The sequence below is a fragment of the Ischnura elegans genome, assembly GCF_921293095.1.
Source record: "Ischnura elegans chromosome 13 unlocalized genomic scaffold, ioIscEleg1.1 SUPER_13_unloc_1, whole genome shotgun sequence".
Taxonomy (NCBI): domain Eukaryota; kingdom Metazoa; phylum Arthropoda; class Insecta; order Odonata; family Coenagrionidae; genus Ischnura; species Ischnura elegans.
The window spans coordinates 9,117,496-9,136,617 of NW_025791657.1; the positions used below are offsets into that span (position 1 = coordinate 9,117,496).

Consider the following 19,122-nt stretch of genomic DNA (forward strand, 5'->3'; position numbering starts at 1 on the left):
CTTCAGCATTTGTGGTCGTTCGAGGACTTTCGAAGTTCGAATAATCTCACCTCAGCTAGGGGCTTCCGGTTTCGCCGGCCAGAGGGTAGGGAGGCTTCCACTCATTCCTCGGAACAGCTTCACCGTTCCTCGCTGAAGGGCGGCTTCGCCACCTAGGGGTTGAGTGTGCCCCCCCGGGGCTATCCCGCTTAATACTCGGAACGGCTTCCTTAGTGCCCTTATGTAGAAGTGCCCTTATGATGTCGCCTATTGTTAGCAAAATTTCGGACCAGCTAAAGGTTGTGAGAGGGAAAATAGAGCCCCCCACCCAGAAATATAAAAACACAATTACTTTGCTTCATAAAAGGAACAAAATATTGAAAAATCATGACTTTACAAAATTTGACACCTGAAGTTTGTTGGTCATGAAAAGTTTAAAACTAATTCAACCCTTCTACTGCCAGCCCATTTCAGGTGGGATGTGCGAAGACTGGGATAAGCGGGGATGAGCCTTCGCATATTTCTCACGCCGTTCGGGCAAGGACGACGCGCGTCACTTGCTTGCGCCTCACGCCCTAACCTTACAATTCAAAGTTTGATTCGACATTGCATATTTGTGCAACCGAGAATACTTCGACCGACGCGTCGCTCCGTCTGACGTGGAAGACCTTCATCGTTGGTTGGATATCCAGCCGGCACCGCGAGGAGGTGATGATAGGATTTTGCCGAAGACTGCCAAGGCTATTTTCCGGAATTTGCAATATTTCAGATTTAAAATTTTTTCACTAACTTATTGATATTTAACCCATTCATCCCCAGCATTGCGTTAACGCAACATTATTGAATCCTAATTCTCAGCACATGTTTCTACCTCAGAATAATTTTTCTTCGATTTACTGACTATTTTTTGAGTATCTCCAGTTCTAATTTTGTCATTTTCACCAAAATTTTCATTCATATAACTGTATTTTTATGACTGATAGCGTTTCTCATAAAAATCGATGCGCACATACTAGATACCCTAGGAAAAATGACATACCCCTGCATATCCGTTGAAAGGCAGAACTGGGCATTTCCTCCGAAGTAATACTGATAACTCCCAGCAAAGATGTCGAGTGTACAAATCAAGATAAAAAATAAAAAATGTAACCTAAGTTTTAAAAATTGCCTTTTTTGCATTTATTTACCAGAGTTTTCCCAGCGTTACGCATACCCAGCATTATGAAAATCATATTATATGATGAAAATATTTTTATTCCAAAAGTTCATCTTAATTAGACCAAAATAAATCCGAAAATGCTTATCAACCAAAGTTAAAAGCCCTATATACAGTCTGGGGAATAATGGGTTTATACGTCTAGATTTCTTTCCCTAACCTTAAGATATATTTATAGCTTAGAACCATAGATAGAGTATGGGGGTTTACATATATTACAGCTGTTGAAAAGGCCACAATCATTAAAAGATAAAAGTGAAATAATTCGGGCCGATAAATCAGCCCCTGGCAGTTTTCGCTCAACCAGCGAGGGCCGATATATATAGGCCCAGTGGCAGTAGAAGGGTTAAAACCCTCCACTTTAGTACACTGTTTTTTTTAATGTTCCCCTCTGGTTTTGGACTCCCACGAATGCAATTCCTGACAACCACACTGAACTTCAGCCTGAAACTATCGTGAGGAAGAGTAAAATCCACCTCTCCACAACTGAAGCATTTGCAGGCAAAACACAAGTCAGCATACTGTGACAAAATTTGGGGGAAACGTGCGTGAGTAAAAATTTGAATGCCGTCAAATAGCTGGAAAGCTTATAAAAATGATTTTTAATCAGCTAAAGCATTAAAATGTGTATGAAAATCTAAACAGCATACCTTTAATTGCATGTACCCTGGAGAAACTTGAATTAATACTCTGCTTTGCAGTAGGAATTTGAAAATGCATTTGGATCCGAAAATATCCGAAGATTGGGCGCCCAAAACCAAGGATCACATCCGAATCCGGATCCGAAAAAAATCCTGGATCCATCCATCTCTAGTGGACAGTGTCTGCGAGTGACTGACCTTGAAATATGATTGACAAATTGATTTTTGACAAATGTTTCTCGGGTTTGCATCCAGGTTAAAGCTTTTATGTAAGCCGACGTTTCGGAAGACGACTTGTCTTCCATCCTCAAGGCTGTGTTACTTGAATGAAGTTCAATTTCACACTGAACAGGATCGACCGTTTACGGAGACAACAATACGGCTCAGGTGTCGTCCGATTGGCTGTAGGTCTTTTGAAATTCTTCACGTTTAACCCTTATGTTTTTCATACAGCTGAATACAGGTCTCCATGTAGTGCTTAGATGAAAGCCGGTGTCCCGATTGAAATTTTTGGGATTGAGTCGAGGATTGGATTTCAATTGATTTTTCTTTTTATGCATCAATCGCAGATCTACAATCAAGTTTGAGAGGTTTTTATGGTTTTACGATAAATTTCATGGCATTTTCCAGGTTTCTTTCACGGTAGAAAAAATTCACGGCTCATTCACGTTTCTAAGCCTTTCACAGTCGAGTGGGAACTAGGGATGGACAGATTCAGGATTTTTTTTGGATCCGGATTCAGATCGGATCCTTGATATTTTCGGAGCCGGATCTTTCGGGTCGGATATTTTCGGATCCGAATGCATTTTCAAATTCCTGATGCAGAGATTCCCCCGATGATTGTTGAATCACTTAGGAAGAGTCATGCTATGTGCCAGTCGTATTTTGCCTTTTTCATTTTCCACGGCTGAAATTCTCCTACGTAACCTCTGAGAGAGCTTTCAAACAAAACGGTTCATGAGTAGGACAAGAATCACATGCGACGGCGCTTTCGAAGATAGAATCGGAACTCCTTCCACCCTTATTCACTGAAGCTATTATTTAAATTTTCGGATCCAGATCTGATGTCTTCCGCGACTTTGGATCCGATGTATCCGATGAAGGGCTATATCCGCGGGTATTTAGATCCGAGGATTCAGATCCGACCATCCCTAGTGGGAACCCAAGTCAGTTGAAATATCGTAAGTTGAGGACACCCTGGATTTGACCTCAGTGCACGTTGCTTATATCCTAATGATACGGCTTCCCATCACGACACGGATGTATGCGTGTGTTGCGGGAATTACACTAGGCTTTGTTTACAAATATACAATGTATGTATATTTGTATGTACAAATGTTTTTTGCTGCGATATCCATATATGTAAAATAACTTCTGGTGAAATTTCAGCCATGGCTACTCCATTCAGAATACCAATCTGGATCACAATAGTCCTAAAGATGCTTATGGGCAATGTGAAATTGATGAGGAATCCCTATGAAGAGAGGGAGAGAAGAGAAGCCTCGCACAAACCTTGAGTGGCCAACAAAACAACATTATCAGCCATATCTTGAAGTATGATGGCATAATAAAGACAATTAATTGTCAAGGGTCAAGTGAATGGGAAGAACAGAAATGGAAAACCTCGAATAAAATACATGGATTATGTTATAAAGAATGTGAAAGAAAAGAAATATGTAGATATGAAAAGACAACTTGAATGGAGAATTGAGTGGAGAGCTTCTTCATGCTAATCAAAGGCTTGCAGACTTATGATGGTGTTAAAGCTCACATGCGATTCTAGTTCAACATACAATAAATTGTGCGAAAATTTCACAGAGAAAAAATTATTCGCTGTGATCAGGATTCGAACCCAGATCCCTTGATTTCCTGTCAAGTGCTTTAGCCAGTTAAGCTACCGAGGCATAATTCTCCCCAGTGGAACTTTGACGACTATACTGGACAAGGTGGCATGCATCCAGGTTCGAATCTGGTACAAGACTAATTGGTCTTATACCAGATGATGACTCAGTGAGCCAGAACACGATGAACGCATCAAAAACTCTTGTGGAAAAGTGCTACGATCTTTTATTTATTTGAATATGTCTAACATCCACCAATTGAAGCCTGAATCTGTTCAACTTAAGGTGAATGATATTTTTTCGGTGGATTTTTCGTACCACATGTACATTGTGGGTGACTCCATGAAGTTATCACCATGGCTAGTCCCAACATACTTAACACGTTGCATACCGGGGTATTTAAATTCCTAGGAATGCTGATTCTGGAAATATGTGCCTTTTAGGGCGTAATGCCTTTGATTTAAACATGGCTAAAAAGCTAATGTTTAGAATATAACTTCACCCAATCAAACGTTATGATGTATCAATTCATTATGAATAACGAAGAACAACTGAAAATGTACTAACAAATACATATTGTACGCTTTAAAATTGTTTAGGTTGACGCGCCTAAATGACGAGAATCTTCGCCATCCATCCGGAATGTTCGGGAAAAAAAATCGCAATCCATACGCAACGTGTTAACACTCGAGTGGAGGCGCTGGTGTATTAAGTACGCCAATCTTCAAAAAACCAAAAATTTCAACATTGTTCATACACTCTGGTCTAGAATGGCCTCATGTAATCTTACGTTGAAATTTGACTGCCTATAGTGCGACTTTTCAAAGCTTGAATTATTGTAGCAAATTTATTTTTAGACCGGCAAGAGTAAAAGACACCCGTGGCTTACAAAGTACGCTGTGCGACCGGCCGTATACTCTTTCATATGCTTTTCTTAAATGGCCTCATGTATTCTCACGATGTCCTTTTGACTGTCTATAGCATGATTTTTTTATAGCACAAAGTATTGTAGCAATGTTTTTCAGATCGTCAAGAGGAGCCGACAACCATGACGTATATATTATATATGCGACCGGCCATGTACCAACTCCATACCTTTTTATCTGTATCGCCTACTTATATACAAGCTTGAACTAATTTTTACTAATAAAGACAAATTTTAACAAAAAATGAATGTTATCATTTAAATGCATATGTATCATGCATGCAAATGCATATCATGGACAAAGTATGCCATATGCCCGGTCGTGTAAAAATATCAGAGGTGCTTGCTGGAGGGTTAATCAAGATAAGGGAATGGCAAATTTCCGAGTAAAATTAGACAGGAATAGCGGAGGGATAAGAGGTCAACAGGAGGAGAACACAATGAAGATAAACCATGCCCACTTGAGGGTTAAATTATATAATAAATTGTTCAAACAGTACATTACCTGACCAGAGGCTTGGGGCAATAGCTCATTTGTGGCCTCATTGGCATCATCACATCCTCCTTCGTCATCACTGATTTGATCCACTTTTACAGAAGATGACCCATATACTTGTTGTATGAGTACATTTGCAGCCTCACCAGTGCTCTCTTTGTGCACATATCCATCGTCATCACCACTGATCTGCTCCGCTTTTACTGAAGGGGACCCGTACACTTCCCTGCCATTCTAAGAGAAACAGAACACTTAATTGATACATTTTTTCACCCATTGTTACCAGAAACAAAAAGATCACAACCAAAATATAAAATATAGAGTGTACTTATATAAATCAAAAATTCCCTGAAAGGCTTTTCTGACCTCACAGTGGAAGGCAGGATAAATCTATAGACTAACAAAATATAGCCAATTATATCACTCTGCCTTTTCAATTAGCCATTGGAAAACCTTCCTAATATGGAAGAACAAATGCATCAGCAATATTTTGAGACCTGATGGTTTGATGACACCATTCATCAATGACCACCAATCTTTGTTTAGATGTGCAGACAGAGAACAAAAATGTTGATTTCCTCCGTTAAAGGAAATCAGTATAATGTACAGTGGCGGAAAACATTAACACAAAGCTCGTTGGCATCTGAGAGCAGCCAGTTTGTGAACTACTTGTCTTCCAAAATTTTTCCCTCTTAATGCTTTCATACAACTGGTAGCTTTAAAAGCAATATATCCCTTTTACCAAGGAAATAATCATGCCTGTCGCATTATGACAAGGCGCAAAAGATCCAGCTACGAATTCTTTGCCATATTCTCCGAAGTATGCTTCGCCCTTGACTCACTTAGAATGGAATCTACTCTCGTCGGGACATAGTGGACACAGCCGACATATTGGGCATTGAGACTGCCTTAGAACACAATCGTTCCGGTGGTGTAGCGGGTAAAGTATCATGCTATGAATCAGAGGTTCCACAGATCAAGGCCCAGTGATGGATGACTTGATGCTGCACACACACACTTTAAACATTTTTCTGGTCTTAAAACATCGCAATGCCTATCACAAGGTCCATATAGGATGCTGTATGGCCAATGAATTCTTACGTGCTTATTAATTTGTTGAAATTCAACCACAATATTGCATAACCTTTTGGGCAGTTGACTGTGGAGTGAAATTTGACTTTGATTACCTCGAATAATTGATTGTGAGATCTTAATTAATAAAGTACTTAAAAATTATTATGCATGTTATGGCATATGTTGCAACTTTTTTATTTTTCAAAAACAGTAGGCTTTCATTGTTAACTTATATATATTAAAAATTTAGCAATAAATGTTATTCAACTCATTCATAAAGAAGAGCAAAGTTCATTTTTAATGAAATACACATTGATATAAATATATTTTTGATGCTAACGTTTGTAAAAAATAGCAAATTTAGTAAAAAATTCTGGAGTTTTCAGTAGGGCTTTAAAATTAGCGGCCGGCACTCAAAGTGTTAAGGTTTTACTACGAATTTCACGGCTATTTCCAGTTTTTCTCACGGTAGACGAAATTCACGGCTTATTCACGGTTTTTAGGTTTTCACGGTGCCGGACAGATGCCGTGAATGCCAACGAAGCAGTAAAAGTGCTATCTCTTATGACATCACTTATTGTTAGAAAAATTCAGAGCTAGCTTTAGGTCGTGAGTGGGAAAATGGAGGGAGCATGGCGGAAGGGAAGTTGAGAAGCGTCTGAAATTTCACCAGGGTTAATGAACACTTTGGTCTCCAGTCTTCAGGATTTGATGCAAGCTTATGGTCAATGTGTCATCATGGCACACTGACCAATACTTCTGCTTCGAATATACTTGTGCGGATAAATGCGTGACTGACCTTGAAATGTGATCGACGTATCGATTTTTCTTTTCATCTGTCAATTGTAGTTCCAAGCATCGCACGTTAACTAAAAATAAACGAAATGCAACAGACACCAAAACTGCAAATACAGCAATGAAAGTGTCTATCTCTCACGACATCACCTGTCGATAGCAAAATTCAGCTCTGGCTAAGGGTTGTGAGCGGCAAAATAGAGGGACCTAGGTGCCAGGGAAATTAATGATTAGTCATTAATTAATTAATTAATTAATAACATTTTGCCATGCCATGGAAAAAAAATTATTTTCATCAAAAATGTGTACCTATTACAGGCAGGGGCACAGTTAGGAATTAAGGCTAGGGGGGTTAACACGTTCCGTGCTCATGACGTAACATCTACGTCACGGCAGTCGCTACAGAGTGGCTGATGACCTAAGGATTACGTAATGATTCCCATTTGCGTTCTATTCTGCCCTGAGCACCAGCCGCCGGTGTTATGGTATGGGAGAGGGTCAGCCACTGCTCTTCGCCTGTTTGCCACACAGAAAAGTCCGGAAAAATTTTTTTTCCAATTTTTTCTGTGTTTTTCTATTTTACCCGGTTTTGCTCTGCAAGTACGTCTTTGGGGGTGAGTTTTAACAATCTATTTCAGTACTAATTCCATTTTATAATGCAGAAAAATGAAATGAAAGTGTCTATCCCTCACGACATCACCTATCGATAGCAAAATTCAGCTCCGGCTAAAGGTTGTGAGTGGGAAAATAGGGGGACCTAGGTGCCAGGGAAATTAATTTTCGCGAGTGTTCATTAACACTTTGGTTACCAGTCTTCCAGCTTTGGTACAGGCTTAACGTCTATGTGTCATCGTTATACATGGATACAATAATTGCGCTTTGAATATACGTGTGCAGATAAATTCGTGGGCAGTGTCTGCACCAAACTGACGCTAAAATATGATGGACATTTTGATTTATTCCTTTGATCCATCAATCATCATTCTAAAATCAAGTTTGAGAGATTTTTAAGGTTTTGTGACAAAATTCACAGATGATTCACGGTTTTAAAGGTTTTCACCATTGAGTGTGAGCCCTAGAGACACCTCTATCTTGATGAGAAATTAAAACTTTTGGGAATTTCAGTCCCTTGATCTCCGTTGAAAAAGTGATCAGAACCGGTTTGGAAATGTAGGGGGGCAGCTTGAAAATTTGTACGGCCCTGAAGCCTTCCTTTAAACCTCTCCCTATTAACTACAAAAATATGCGTCAGAATGTTTCTTGATATGGGAGACAAAAGATGCAAATTTTTGTTGGAGATTTTTTCCAAAGCAGGCAAACCAACGGCAAAAATATATGCTTCCTTACTCTCTCCCTTTTGTGACGGTCGGAAGCTCGTGAAGTCTTAGTTTCCTGACCACACAAGGCCGTATTATCGAAATCCAGGGCAATTACATACCCACACCCCTCATCTTATATTACCCCTTTTTGCGGTAAGTGACCTCAATCATTCAATAGGGTGGTTTCCTATTATTTTTTTATTGCCTAAATCGAAAGATTATATTACTCCTGGAGTACGTATTTCACGCTTTTAGATTTTTAAATGACAATATCTATTTTTCGCGATTAAATGTAAAGTGAAAAATTTCAAGCACGCGAAAACACGACAGGTAAGTATGAATGCCGGGAAAACTCAGTGTGACGTCATTCTGGTTCCCGCTGCCGCAAGGAGGTGACCTTGTCGCGAGGCTCTGAGCCCTGATACGACGCAGGATGCTATTAGGTAGCAGAGGACCATGCTAGCTGGTAGCCCTTGGCTTAAATAAGGATTATTAATACCTTATCAAACGAGGAAAACTTACCGACTATAGCCAGTTTTAATAGGTGATTTTTAAGAAATATTTCCCTGAGCTCTGTGCCTCATGCATGCATTGGTAACCTCAAAGGATGTAAAACTTCTATCTCCTTGTATAGAAACTAGGTCCCTGTGACGTCACGTGGAGTGGCATCGCGTGGGTGCCAATCTGGCCTTTTTCAAATGAGGATAAAATTGACCCTTGCCATTTGTCTTAACCGGTATTTCTAAAACCGAATAATTAGTATATTATGAATACACTAATGGTGGGTAACGAATCGCAATCAATGCCTTTCATTGCCTGGTTAAATAAACACAAAGTCAAGTCAAGTTATTTTCTTTGATGAGGGAAACTACCCTATTGTTCATTCAGTCAGTTTTCGAGATAAATATTTGTTCCTCTCTCAAAAAATGTAACATAAGAATTGAATTATTTTCATTTGGAGCAGCATATAAAATTTTTACACAAAATTCTACCACAAATATTAACTTATATCTCAATTTCAGCATAAACATTAACATGGAAATTGTTTCCGCATTAAATGCATTAATATTGACGGTCGTGCTTCGTTCAAAATTTGACGATTCTCCTAATAAAATGAGGAATTCAATTCAAAGTCTGCAATTCACTTGCAAGCAAAAATTTTCTATAAAGCTAATTTATACAAACAAATCATCACTGACTGCATACCAATGCCGCTGGTAAGGTTATAAACCCCTAAAGGAGAGAGGCCAATTACCCTCGGAGTCCGAGATAATGTGTAGTCCCTGTTAAGAAGGGTGGAAAAAGGTCTGCAAGACCCCTTATTAACGAATGACCAGCAAGAATGCTCCATAGGGAGGGTATGGAAGAGTCTCTTTGAGGCTCAATCCAGCAGTCATGCTAGGGAGAGAACTCCACCATCTTGTAAGGGTTAACTAACATGACGAGTATCCATGTAAATTCTAAGGAAGAATTATAACACATCTAAATTTTACTTATTCAGATTTGATAAAGTTAGAGCAAAGGTTTTGTTTTCTGGCAATTATTAATTGGAATATTCAATGGAGGACTGATTTTGCATCATTGAAAAACTGTGCTAAATACAGTAATAGAACACTCACCAATTTATCAGTTGCCAATCAAACAAAAACAAATCTTAAGACTTATGATGATGATCCTTCCTTCTGTTTTGTGGCGATTGGAAATGAGCATGGTGTTTCTATACTCACATAAATGGGAAATACCATAATATCAGAGCCCTCAATTGCTCAGTGAGCAAAGGTGAGTGATCAGAGCAGCTGTATGCCCCCATTCTGTTCAGAACAATGAACCATTCATTTTGAACAATTTCTTCAAGAACCACACATCTCTATGTTAGTTTAAAAAAAATTGGGACTATGATTCCCACAATATCCTTTGAAAAAGCAGCCAGAATCGGTCAGAAAACAATAGGGCCACCCAAAAATTTGCATGGAAACATAGCCCAGAAGCTTTTCTATAACTAACATGATGATTAACCATGAAAGTTCTAATGAAGACTCATGACACATCTCAAGCTTATTAATTCACATTTGATAAAGTAAGGGAAAAGGTATTCTGGCGTAGGTTTCCTTGGCGTTGCTCATGGTCAGTGATGATTTCCGGGTTCCTCAGCCGCGTTGGTTGTTTTTGGATGACAACAGTTTCGGGAGCCATCCTGCTCCCATCTTTTAATTCACCTTCGACCTGAATACGAGAGCAGGATGGCTCCCGAAACTGTTGTCATCCAAAAACAACCAATGCGGCTGAGGAACCCGAAAATCATCACTGACCAGGAAAAGGTATTGTTATTATGGTAATTGATATTGGAATATTTCATGGTGGATATTCCTGAATATGTGTCATAGCAGAATTGTGCTAAACAAAGAAAAAGGACACTCACCAAATCATCCGTTGCCAATGGGTCTATGGCATCGCTTGGATTTCCAGCTGGATCTGGTGTGTACGTCGCAGGACAAACCTCGTTCTCCTCTTTCACAGTACACTAGAAGATAATGCTGAGTGTCAATTAATAAACGCAAAACAATAATAATGTAAATGTTTATAAAAAATAACAATAAAACCTCCCGAGACCACTCAAGCTGGCTGAAATCATGTTTGCACAAGATTTTAGTGACAACCTAAAATGAAATGGCTGACATGACCAGTTAACTCTGCACAACTTGGTGTGGAATGCTTCTCAATGTGCTAGCCACAGTAAAGAGGGTAAATTCTACACCTTCCAACTCAGAGGTTACAGGTTGGAATCCCAAATTGGTGGCCTTCAAGCATCCAGGCCTTGGAATATTTGCATGCCCTCAGCTAGATTGTGGGAGAGGACTTCAAAGTCCTGAATTCCATCAATCAATAAAGATGAAGCTGTTATCATCATTTTTTCATATTTATTAAGAATAAGGGTCATTTCATCGACATTGCAGGGTCAGCTGACCCTTGGAACATCATCAGCCCCAGCATAAACTGATCTTGCCCTACATGTGCATTATCAAGCCTACATATGACCTTTTTTTCTAACTAAACAGCTCCTAAGGCTTGTGTGCCTTACACCCTAAAAACACAGCAGCTAATGAAAAGGCTGACATCAGGGGCACAGCTAGGAATTAAGGCAGGGGGGAGGGGTTTAGGTGCAACTAATACCGGGGCTTGTGGGGTATGGAACACCCACCAGGATAAGCGGTAGATGCAAGATTAATAAATTGAGGAATTTTAAGATAAATGATTCAAAATGGTGAGTTTTATGGCTTTCTGAGGGATATTTTATTATTCCTTACACTATTCTGTTAGTTGAAGGGTTATTCCATGTCAAATCAACCAATATTTTGACCAAATGACACCCACCGACTCGGATTTTCATGAAACTTACCGTGGTCTTACATTTTTGTATGATTAGAAATTGCGTACAATTTTAACCACCAATTGTCAATTGTTAATGAAATATGAGCAATTGAAATTCGGGCGTGACCCCTCAAGTGCCGCAACGTGCAACACATGGTGATTTTTATTTTCATCCATAACTCCATTCCTGTGAGATGAAAAGCCATGATTTTTTTTCTAATGCTAAGTGATCCATAATGATCCCACTATTATCATTAAATATTCACTGCATGAAGTAATTCAGCTGCAAAAAAATAAAGTTTACAAAAAAATCTCCCTTGCACTATTTTTCATTATCAGCATCCACAGGGAAAGGCCATGCGAGTACAGACTCCAGGTTTAGTTTAAAATAATCACTAATGTATGAGCAAAGATCCTGATGAAAAAAAATCGTGAGTCCGGCGTTCCTTTTAGTAAAAAAGAAATACTCGTTCATGTTCACGGGAAAAAAATGGCTCTTTTTCAAGGCACCTAGAAATTAAACAATTTAGAGGAGATATAAGCTAATACTCATGATTAAACAATATTGGATCATGCATTATCTCACTATAGTGTATGCTACTGGTTCTTAGAGTAGGAAACACAAAGGCAATCATGTGAATGTACTCCCCAACGTACTGCTAATTTCGTGCTTTCAGGACTATTCCTATTAAGCTCTATCTTCCATGAGTAATGGGTAACTGAATAGTATTGTATAAAATGTAAAGCCAGAATAGAGCCATCAGAAAGTTTTCCAATTTCAGTCTACGTGAAGTTAATTAATTTCTCATTCATATGGTGCTGTCTTAGTGATATCCTGGTTGAATTTCAGACTAAGTAACTCATGTTAGTGTGACTGATAGCTAGTCTTAAATTGTAACATCTGTTTTTCACATTGAGGTCTGTCATGCCATGTCAGAGATAGCATTGTGCAGTGTTGGCAAAGAACACAATTCTGAATGTCACAAAAAGAACCCAAACTTTTATTTCAAGGAACTACCAGAAGTGGACAGAGAATCAATTGCCCTGCTGTGCAATATTCCTATTTCATCACTGTTGACTTGTGTGATAATAATGAAGAAGCAGTCTTCTACATTATGTCACGTTTCCACTCCATCTCGCCTGAAACCTTAGATTACATTGACTTGTGTGCTCTCATCATCTTCATTGCTACTTAAAGAAATGCGAGTGTTATCAGCTTAATTGCTGTACCCCTTTGCCATACATAAAGGTCCTGGGAGGACCATACCTCTAAAAAAAGTCTGAGTCTATGAGAGCAGCGGGCATCCTGGTGAAGCCTGGAGAAAAATTTTGCTGTAGGTGTGACAAGAGGATTTCCACAATTTGTAAACGTGAAGTTGTTTCCAATGGCAGTGAGGAAAGCGAGAGAGAACTTACATCAGTTAAGTCTGTGGTGGAAAGTGATAAAAAATAAGAAGAAGCCAACTGCAGCTTGGAGGCTTTAGACTGCTCTCCTTTGAAATTACATTCTTTGTCTTTTCACAGTAGACACTCGTATGGAAAAGGAAAGATAACACAGGCTAAGCATTACCTTGTTTCTAAAGTGTCTGGTGTATTGAAATTAGTGAATCCATCCCTGAAAAATATAAGTATTAATGAAGATGAGAGCGACAGTCAACTCATCAAGCGAAAGGCAGCCAACTTCGATGGCCTGCTGACTAAAATTAAGATCAATTGCCAAAAGTTAGTTGGCAGGGTAAAATTCAAATGTTGACCATGGCCCCTTTATCCTGGTCTAGGAAAAGGATTATTAGTGAATTTCACGTTTCAGACTACACTGTGAGACAGTCAAAAAAATTACTTGGTGAGAAGGGAATTCCTGCTATGCCATCACCATGTGCTGGGAAACTATGTCTAAACTCCACAGAAGAGCCGGAGAAAAATTTTTACCAGCTTGACAAGAATCCTAGACAGATTCCTGGAGTCAAAGATAAAGTCAATGTGAGTAAGAATGAGTAGGTATATGGAGAAGAGGTTGATTTTATATAACCTCAAGAAACTTTATGTGCTCTTCAAATAGCAATATCCACAAGAAAAAATTGGGTTCTCCAAATTTTGTTCAGTTCAGCCAAAATGGTGTGTGATGGCTGGTGCTTCTAGGACTCATTCAGTTTGTGTTTGTGTCATACATGAAAATGTGAAACTGCTAATTAGTGCCTTGCAATTGAAGGAAACATAAGAAGTTGATCGCTATCATCATATGTGACAAAAACAATGCAGATTGTATGCTCAGAAAATGTTTTTACTGTCCAGATCCTTCCAGGGTAAAGGATATCATCATTTCTAAATTTTGTGAATATGACCCTTCTGATACAGTGAAATATGTATAGGCAGTGGGTTTCCACAGATAGAACAGCACTTCAGTTGTATATATCATCCATTGATGAACTCTTGGACATTCTATGCCTCAAAATGAATAAATTATACCACATTATTACGTCACCTAAGAACAATCCTCGTTTTTTTTAAATGAGAAACCCTCAGTCATGAAAAGGCAGTTATCGCAATGGAATTTAGTGAAAAATTTTCATTTTTTATTCAAGATGAAGTTAAAAATATCAATGGACCAATCTATCATGCATCATACACCCTTGCTTGATTACCAGAAGAAAGATGGTGCACTCACTACCTTATCTCATTGTTTCATATCTGATGACCTAAAGTATAATGTGGCCTTGGTTATGGAAGTGCAACGTCACCTGATAAATTTTTTAAAGAGAACTTCGCCTATGATCCAAGAGGTTCAGTACTTCACAGATGGATGTGCTGGGCAATATAAAAACTGCAAGTCTTTTCTAAATTTGTGCCATTATTATAGTGACTATGGAATGAATGCAACCCGGTCTATTTTTCCACAAGCCATGGAGAGTCCTCTTGTGATGGTGTAGGTGGTACCATTAAACGAATGGCACAGCAAATAACAAATAGCTCCGGGATGCATGAATTCTGTAGAGATAATATGAAAAACATCAAAATCCATTACATTAAGTTTAGTGATGTGGCTTGGTCACGTAGTAAACTTCTTGAAAGATCCACCAAGGCAAAAACAATTCCAGTCGGAACAAGAAATTTCCATCATTTTGTGTCTTTATCAGATAGAAAAGTCGCTGCAAAGTTCACTGGCCTGGATGATGAGTACAGCATTATATTTGATTTTTGTTCTGAAACAGTGGATTTCCCTGATAATTTGGCAGTTGGTTCATGTGCAATGTGTATTTATAGCAAGCAGTGGTACATTTGAGCAATGAAAGCTCTCAACCATGAAGATGGTGATATTTCAGTTAAATTCATGACACCTAAAGGGCCCTCACTTTCATTCTCTTGGCCAGGGAGATATGATGCTTGCTGTGTGCCACAAGGGCACTTATTGTGTGTGCTTAATTCTCATGCAACCACAAGCTCTAGGAGGTCATACTACTTCTTGAAGGAGGAAGTGGACAACATTAAAAAAAAATATTTAGACATCATGAAAAACAATGAGACATCTTAGAATGTGGTCAGCCAAAAGGCTCAGTAAAAGAGAAGGCTCACTTTCAAATCAATTGGTAAGGTCATTAATTTAATTTTACTGTTTTTGCCTAAATTTCCAATGATATAGAATGACTAAATGAAACATTGAAAATAAGCATTAGGATGAAGTACCTGAGAAATTTCTCAATTCAAATGATTTGATGACGGTTCCCTTTGACATTTGATAATGTACATTCCTGTGATGTCAATACATCTGGATATGAAATGTATTTGGTCTTTGGACACAGATTAAAAGATATGTAGAATGTAATAGTGTACAATGGATCATGCATTTTTTTAATTAAAACTCCCTCTGCTCGAATAGTTCTGATAGCACGAAATTTGCAGTAAGTGGGGGAGTACATTCACATGATTGCCTTTGTGTTTCCTACTCTAAGAACCAGTAGCATACACTATAGTGAGATAATGCATGATCCAATATTGTTTAATCATGAGTATTAGCTTATATCTCCTCTAAATTGTTTAATTTCTAGGTGCCTTGAAAAAGAGCCATTTTTTTCCCGTGAACATGAACGAGTATTTCTTTTTTACTAAAAGGAACGCCGGACTCACGATTTTTTTTCATCAGGATCTTTGCTCATACATTAGTGATTATTTTAAACTAAACCTGGAGTCTGTACTCGCATGGCCTTTCCCTGTGGATGCTGATAATGAAAAATAGTGCAAGGGAGATTTTTTTGTAAACTTTATTTTTTTGCAGCTGAATTACTTCATGCAGTGAATATTTAATGATAATAGTGGGATCATTATGGATCACTTAGCATTAGAAAAAAAATCATGGCTTTTCATCTCACAGGAATGGAGTTATGGATGAAAATAAAAATCACCATGTGTTGCACGTTGCGGCACTTTAGGGGTCACGCCCAAATTTCAATTGCTCATATTTCATTAACAATTGACAATTGGAGGCTAAAATTGCACACAATTTCTAATCATACAAAAATGTAAGACCACGGTTAGTTTCATGAAAATCCGAGTCGGTGGGTGTCATGGCCTGGTTGATTTGAAATGGAATGACCCTGAATGAATTGACGTGGCCCTGTCCAAGCTGAGATACGGAGGACATCAATAGGGTAGTTTCCTTCATCAAAGGTAACGATATGCATTGATTGCGATTCCTTACCCACCATTAGTGTACTCGCAATATACAAATTATTATGAAATGGCTGACAACAGGGACGCAGCCAGGAATTAAGGCGGATGACGTGACGGAAGGAACTTTCTCCAGAATCTTTCATTTTCCCCGTGAGGATCCTCAAGGCAGCCTCTTAATGTGTTGTCACCTACTGCACATTTAAATGTGTTTACAGAAGTCGCCACTTGTGTCACTGACGGACAAATTGATTCGAGTTTCACGGGCAAATACGGTATGATTAAGGGTGCTTACTGCTTGAAATAGCTGATTTAACCCATTAGAGCATAAAGTATTCTAGAATTCCGCCATAAAATAAAATAAATTATATTTTGTAATTAAAGTATACATTACTAAAATAGAGGATTATGGTTTACGTATAATACCAGCTATTATCAGTTTCACTCCGAGTTCTGCCGTGACTACATACATGGGGTGCATCGACCAAACGGTCTGTTTTCAGTGATGATAATAGACACATAATAGTCAGAAAAAAAAATAGAAAAAATATGAAAGAGTTCAATCTATAGAACACAAATGTTAGGAAAATTATCAACATGTTTTGCTGTACAGGGGTGCAGCTAGGAATTAAGGCTGGGGGGGGTTTAAGTGGAACTAATACCGGGTTGTGTGGGGGTATGGAATACCCACCAGGATAAGCGAAAGGTATGATATTAGTAAATTGCGGAATTTTATGATAAATGATTCAAAATGGTGAGTTTTACGACTTTCTGAGGGATATTTTATTCATCCTTGCACAATTCTATTAGTAATATCAATCCAATTAAGTAAAATTGGTTAAACTTAAACATTTCTCTGATCTCTGGATTGGGGGGGGGTTTGTAATTACTTTAACACATTCAGCATGCATTGACGTGGACCCATCCAAGCCAAGATAGGGAGCATGTCAATAGGGTAGTTTCCTTCATCAGCGAAAACAAATGGCACTGATTGCGATTCGTTACCCACCATTAGTGCACTCACAATATATACAAATTATTTGGTTTTAGAAATCCAAGTTTAGACAAATGGCAATATTTTAACCTCATTTGAAAAAGGCCAGATTGGTGCCCATGCGATTCCACTCCACGAGACGTCACAGGGACCTAGTTTCTATACGAGAGGATAGGAGTTTTTCATCGTCTGAGATTACCAATGCATGCATGAGGAACAGAGCTCAGGGAAACATGTCTTAATAATCGCCTATTAAATAAGCCTATGGTCGGAAGGTTTCCTTCGTTTGATAACGTATTAATAATCCTTATTTAAGCCAAGCACCACCTGCTAGCAGGGTACTCTGCTACCTGCTAGTAGCCTGCATCGTAGCGGCTCTCAAAGCCTCGCCCAAAGGTCACCTCACATGCTGACAGCTGGAACCAGAAATACGTCACACAAACGTTTCCCAGCATTCCTACTTAGCCGTTGCGTTTTCGTGCACTTGAAAATTTTCACTTTTAGTTTAATCGTGAAAAATAGATACTGTCATTCAAAAAATCTAAGAGCATGAAATGCGTACTCCAGGAGTACTAATCTTTCGTTTTAGGCAATAAAAAAATATTAGGTAACTACCCTATTGACAAGCTCTGCCGTTCGGACAGGGTCCTTTCTCCGCCTCCATAAGTGATACTTCTAAGTCTTCTAATTGTGTGTATGGCCTTCAGCAAGCTTCCTTCTTTCGAACCATGTGCGCCGCTTGAAAATAACACCATTTCAACGGAAGTTATGGCACGAAAACTACTCTCTATTTTTCTTTCTCATTTTATCGGCTGAATCTGACGACATTCATGAGAATTGGGCCCGCATTGAATGTGTTAATCCTTACTCAGGTAATGAGAATGCGGCTTGGATGCTACCAATGGAGAGTGAAAACAGCATAATAGTCAGAGGGACAACATAAAGGAGACTCTATTCTATCCCGTAGAAGCTTAATTTATATTGTCATTCATAGTGCATAATATGTTTTATTAAAAAATGTCCACAGCACAACAATAGGTGCAGAGATCAGTGTTTTCTCAATATTTGCAATGGAGTGCAGTAAAATCCTCATTATCTGTGAATTTTTTTTTTAATTTCAAGAAGTCTATCATGACGTTGTCGCCTAGAGTCAGTTATTAAACAATTTATAAACAATTACTCAATTTTTTTCTCCTTATAAGCAAATCAGGACATGCCATGGAAAAAATATTATTTTCATCAAAAATTTGTACCTATTACAGGCAGGGGCACAGCTAGGAATTAAGGCTAGGGGGGGTTAACACATTCCGTGCTCATGATGTTACGTCTACGTCATGGCAGTCGCTACCGATTGGCTGATGACCTAAGGGTTACGTCATGATTCCCTTTTGCATTATATTCCGCCCTGAGCGCCAGCCACCGGTGTTATGGTATGGGAGAGGGTCAGTCACCACTCTTTGCCTCTTTGCCGTGCGGAAAACTCAGAAAATTTTTTTTTTAATTTTCTTCTGTGTTTTTCTATTTTACTTGGTTTTGCTCTGCAAGTATGTCTTTGGTGGTGGGTTTTTACAATCCAATTCATTACTACTTTCCTTTTATAATACAGAAAAAAGGAATAATTTCTCACAATTGTTCTTATGCTTAAAAAAAAAACTTTTACAAATATTCAAAGCGAAATAAAAAGAGATCCTTTAACAGTTGACGAGGATAGGTAAGATACTTTATTACAAAGTATTTTATCTTTCTCTATGACTTCGCATTAGCCGGCCCTTATTTTTCAGAATTGCGAAAAGTTATGTTTTCCTGGTCTC

At 38.6% G+C, this 19,122-nt stretch overlaps 1 protein-coding gene across 1 annotated transcript in view; it reads right to left on the reverse strand.

Moving 5' to 3' along the window:
- LOC124172015 (zinc finger protein 665-like) overlaps window positions 1–19,122 on the reverse strand; it is a 62,117-nt gene that overhangs the window by 19,073 nt on the left and 23,922 nt on the right. Inside the window, exons 4-5 of the mRNA XM_046551415.1 lie at window positions 10,706–10,807; window positions 5,108–5,332 (exon numbers count right to left, since the gene is read on the reverse strand). Coding sequence (XP_046407371.1) covers window positions 5,108–5,332; window positions 10,706–10,807 — 327 coding nt within the window. The remainder of the gene's footprint in view (window positions 1–5,107; window positions 5,333–10,705; window positions 10,808–19,122) is intronic.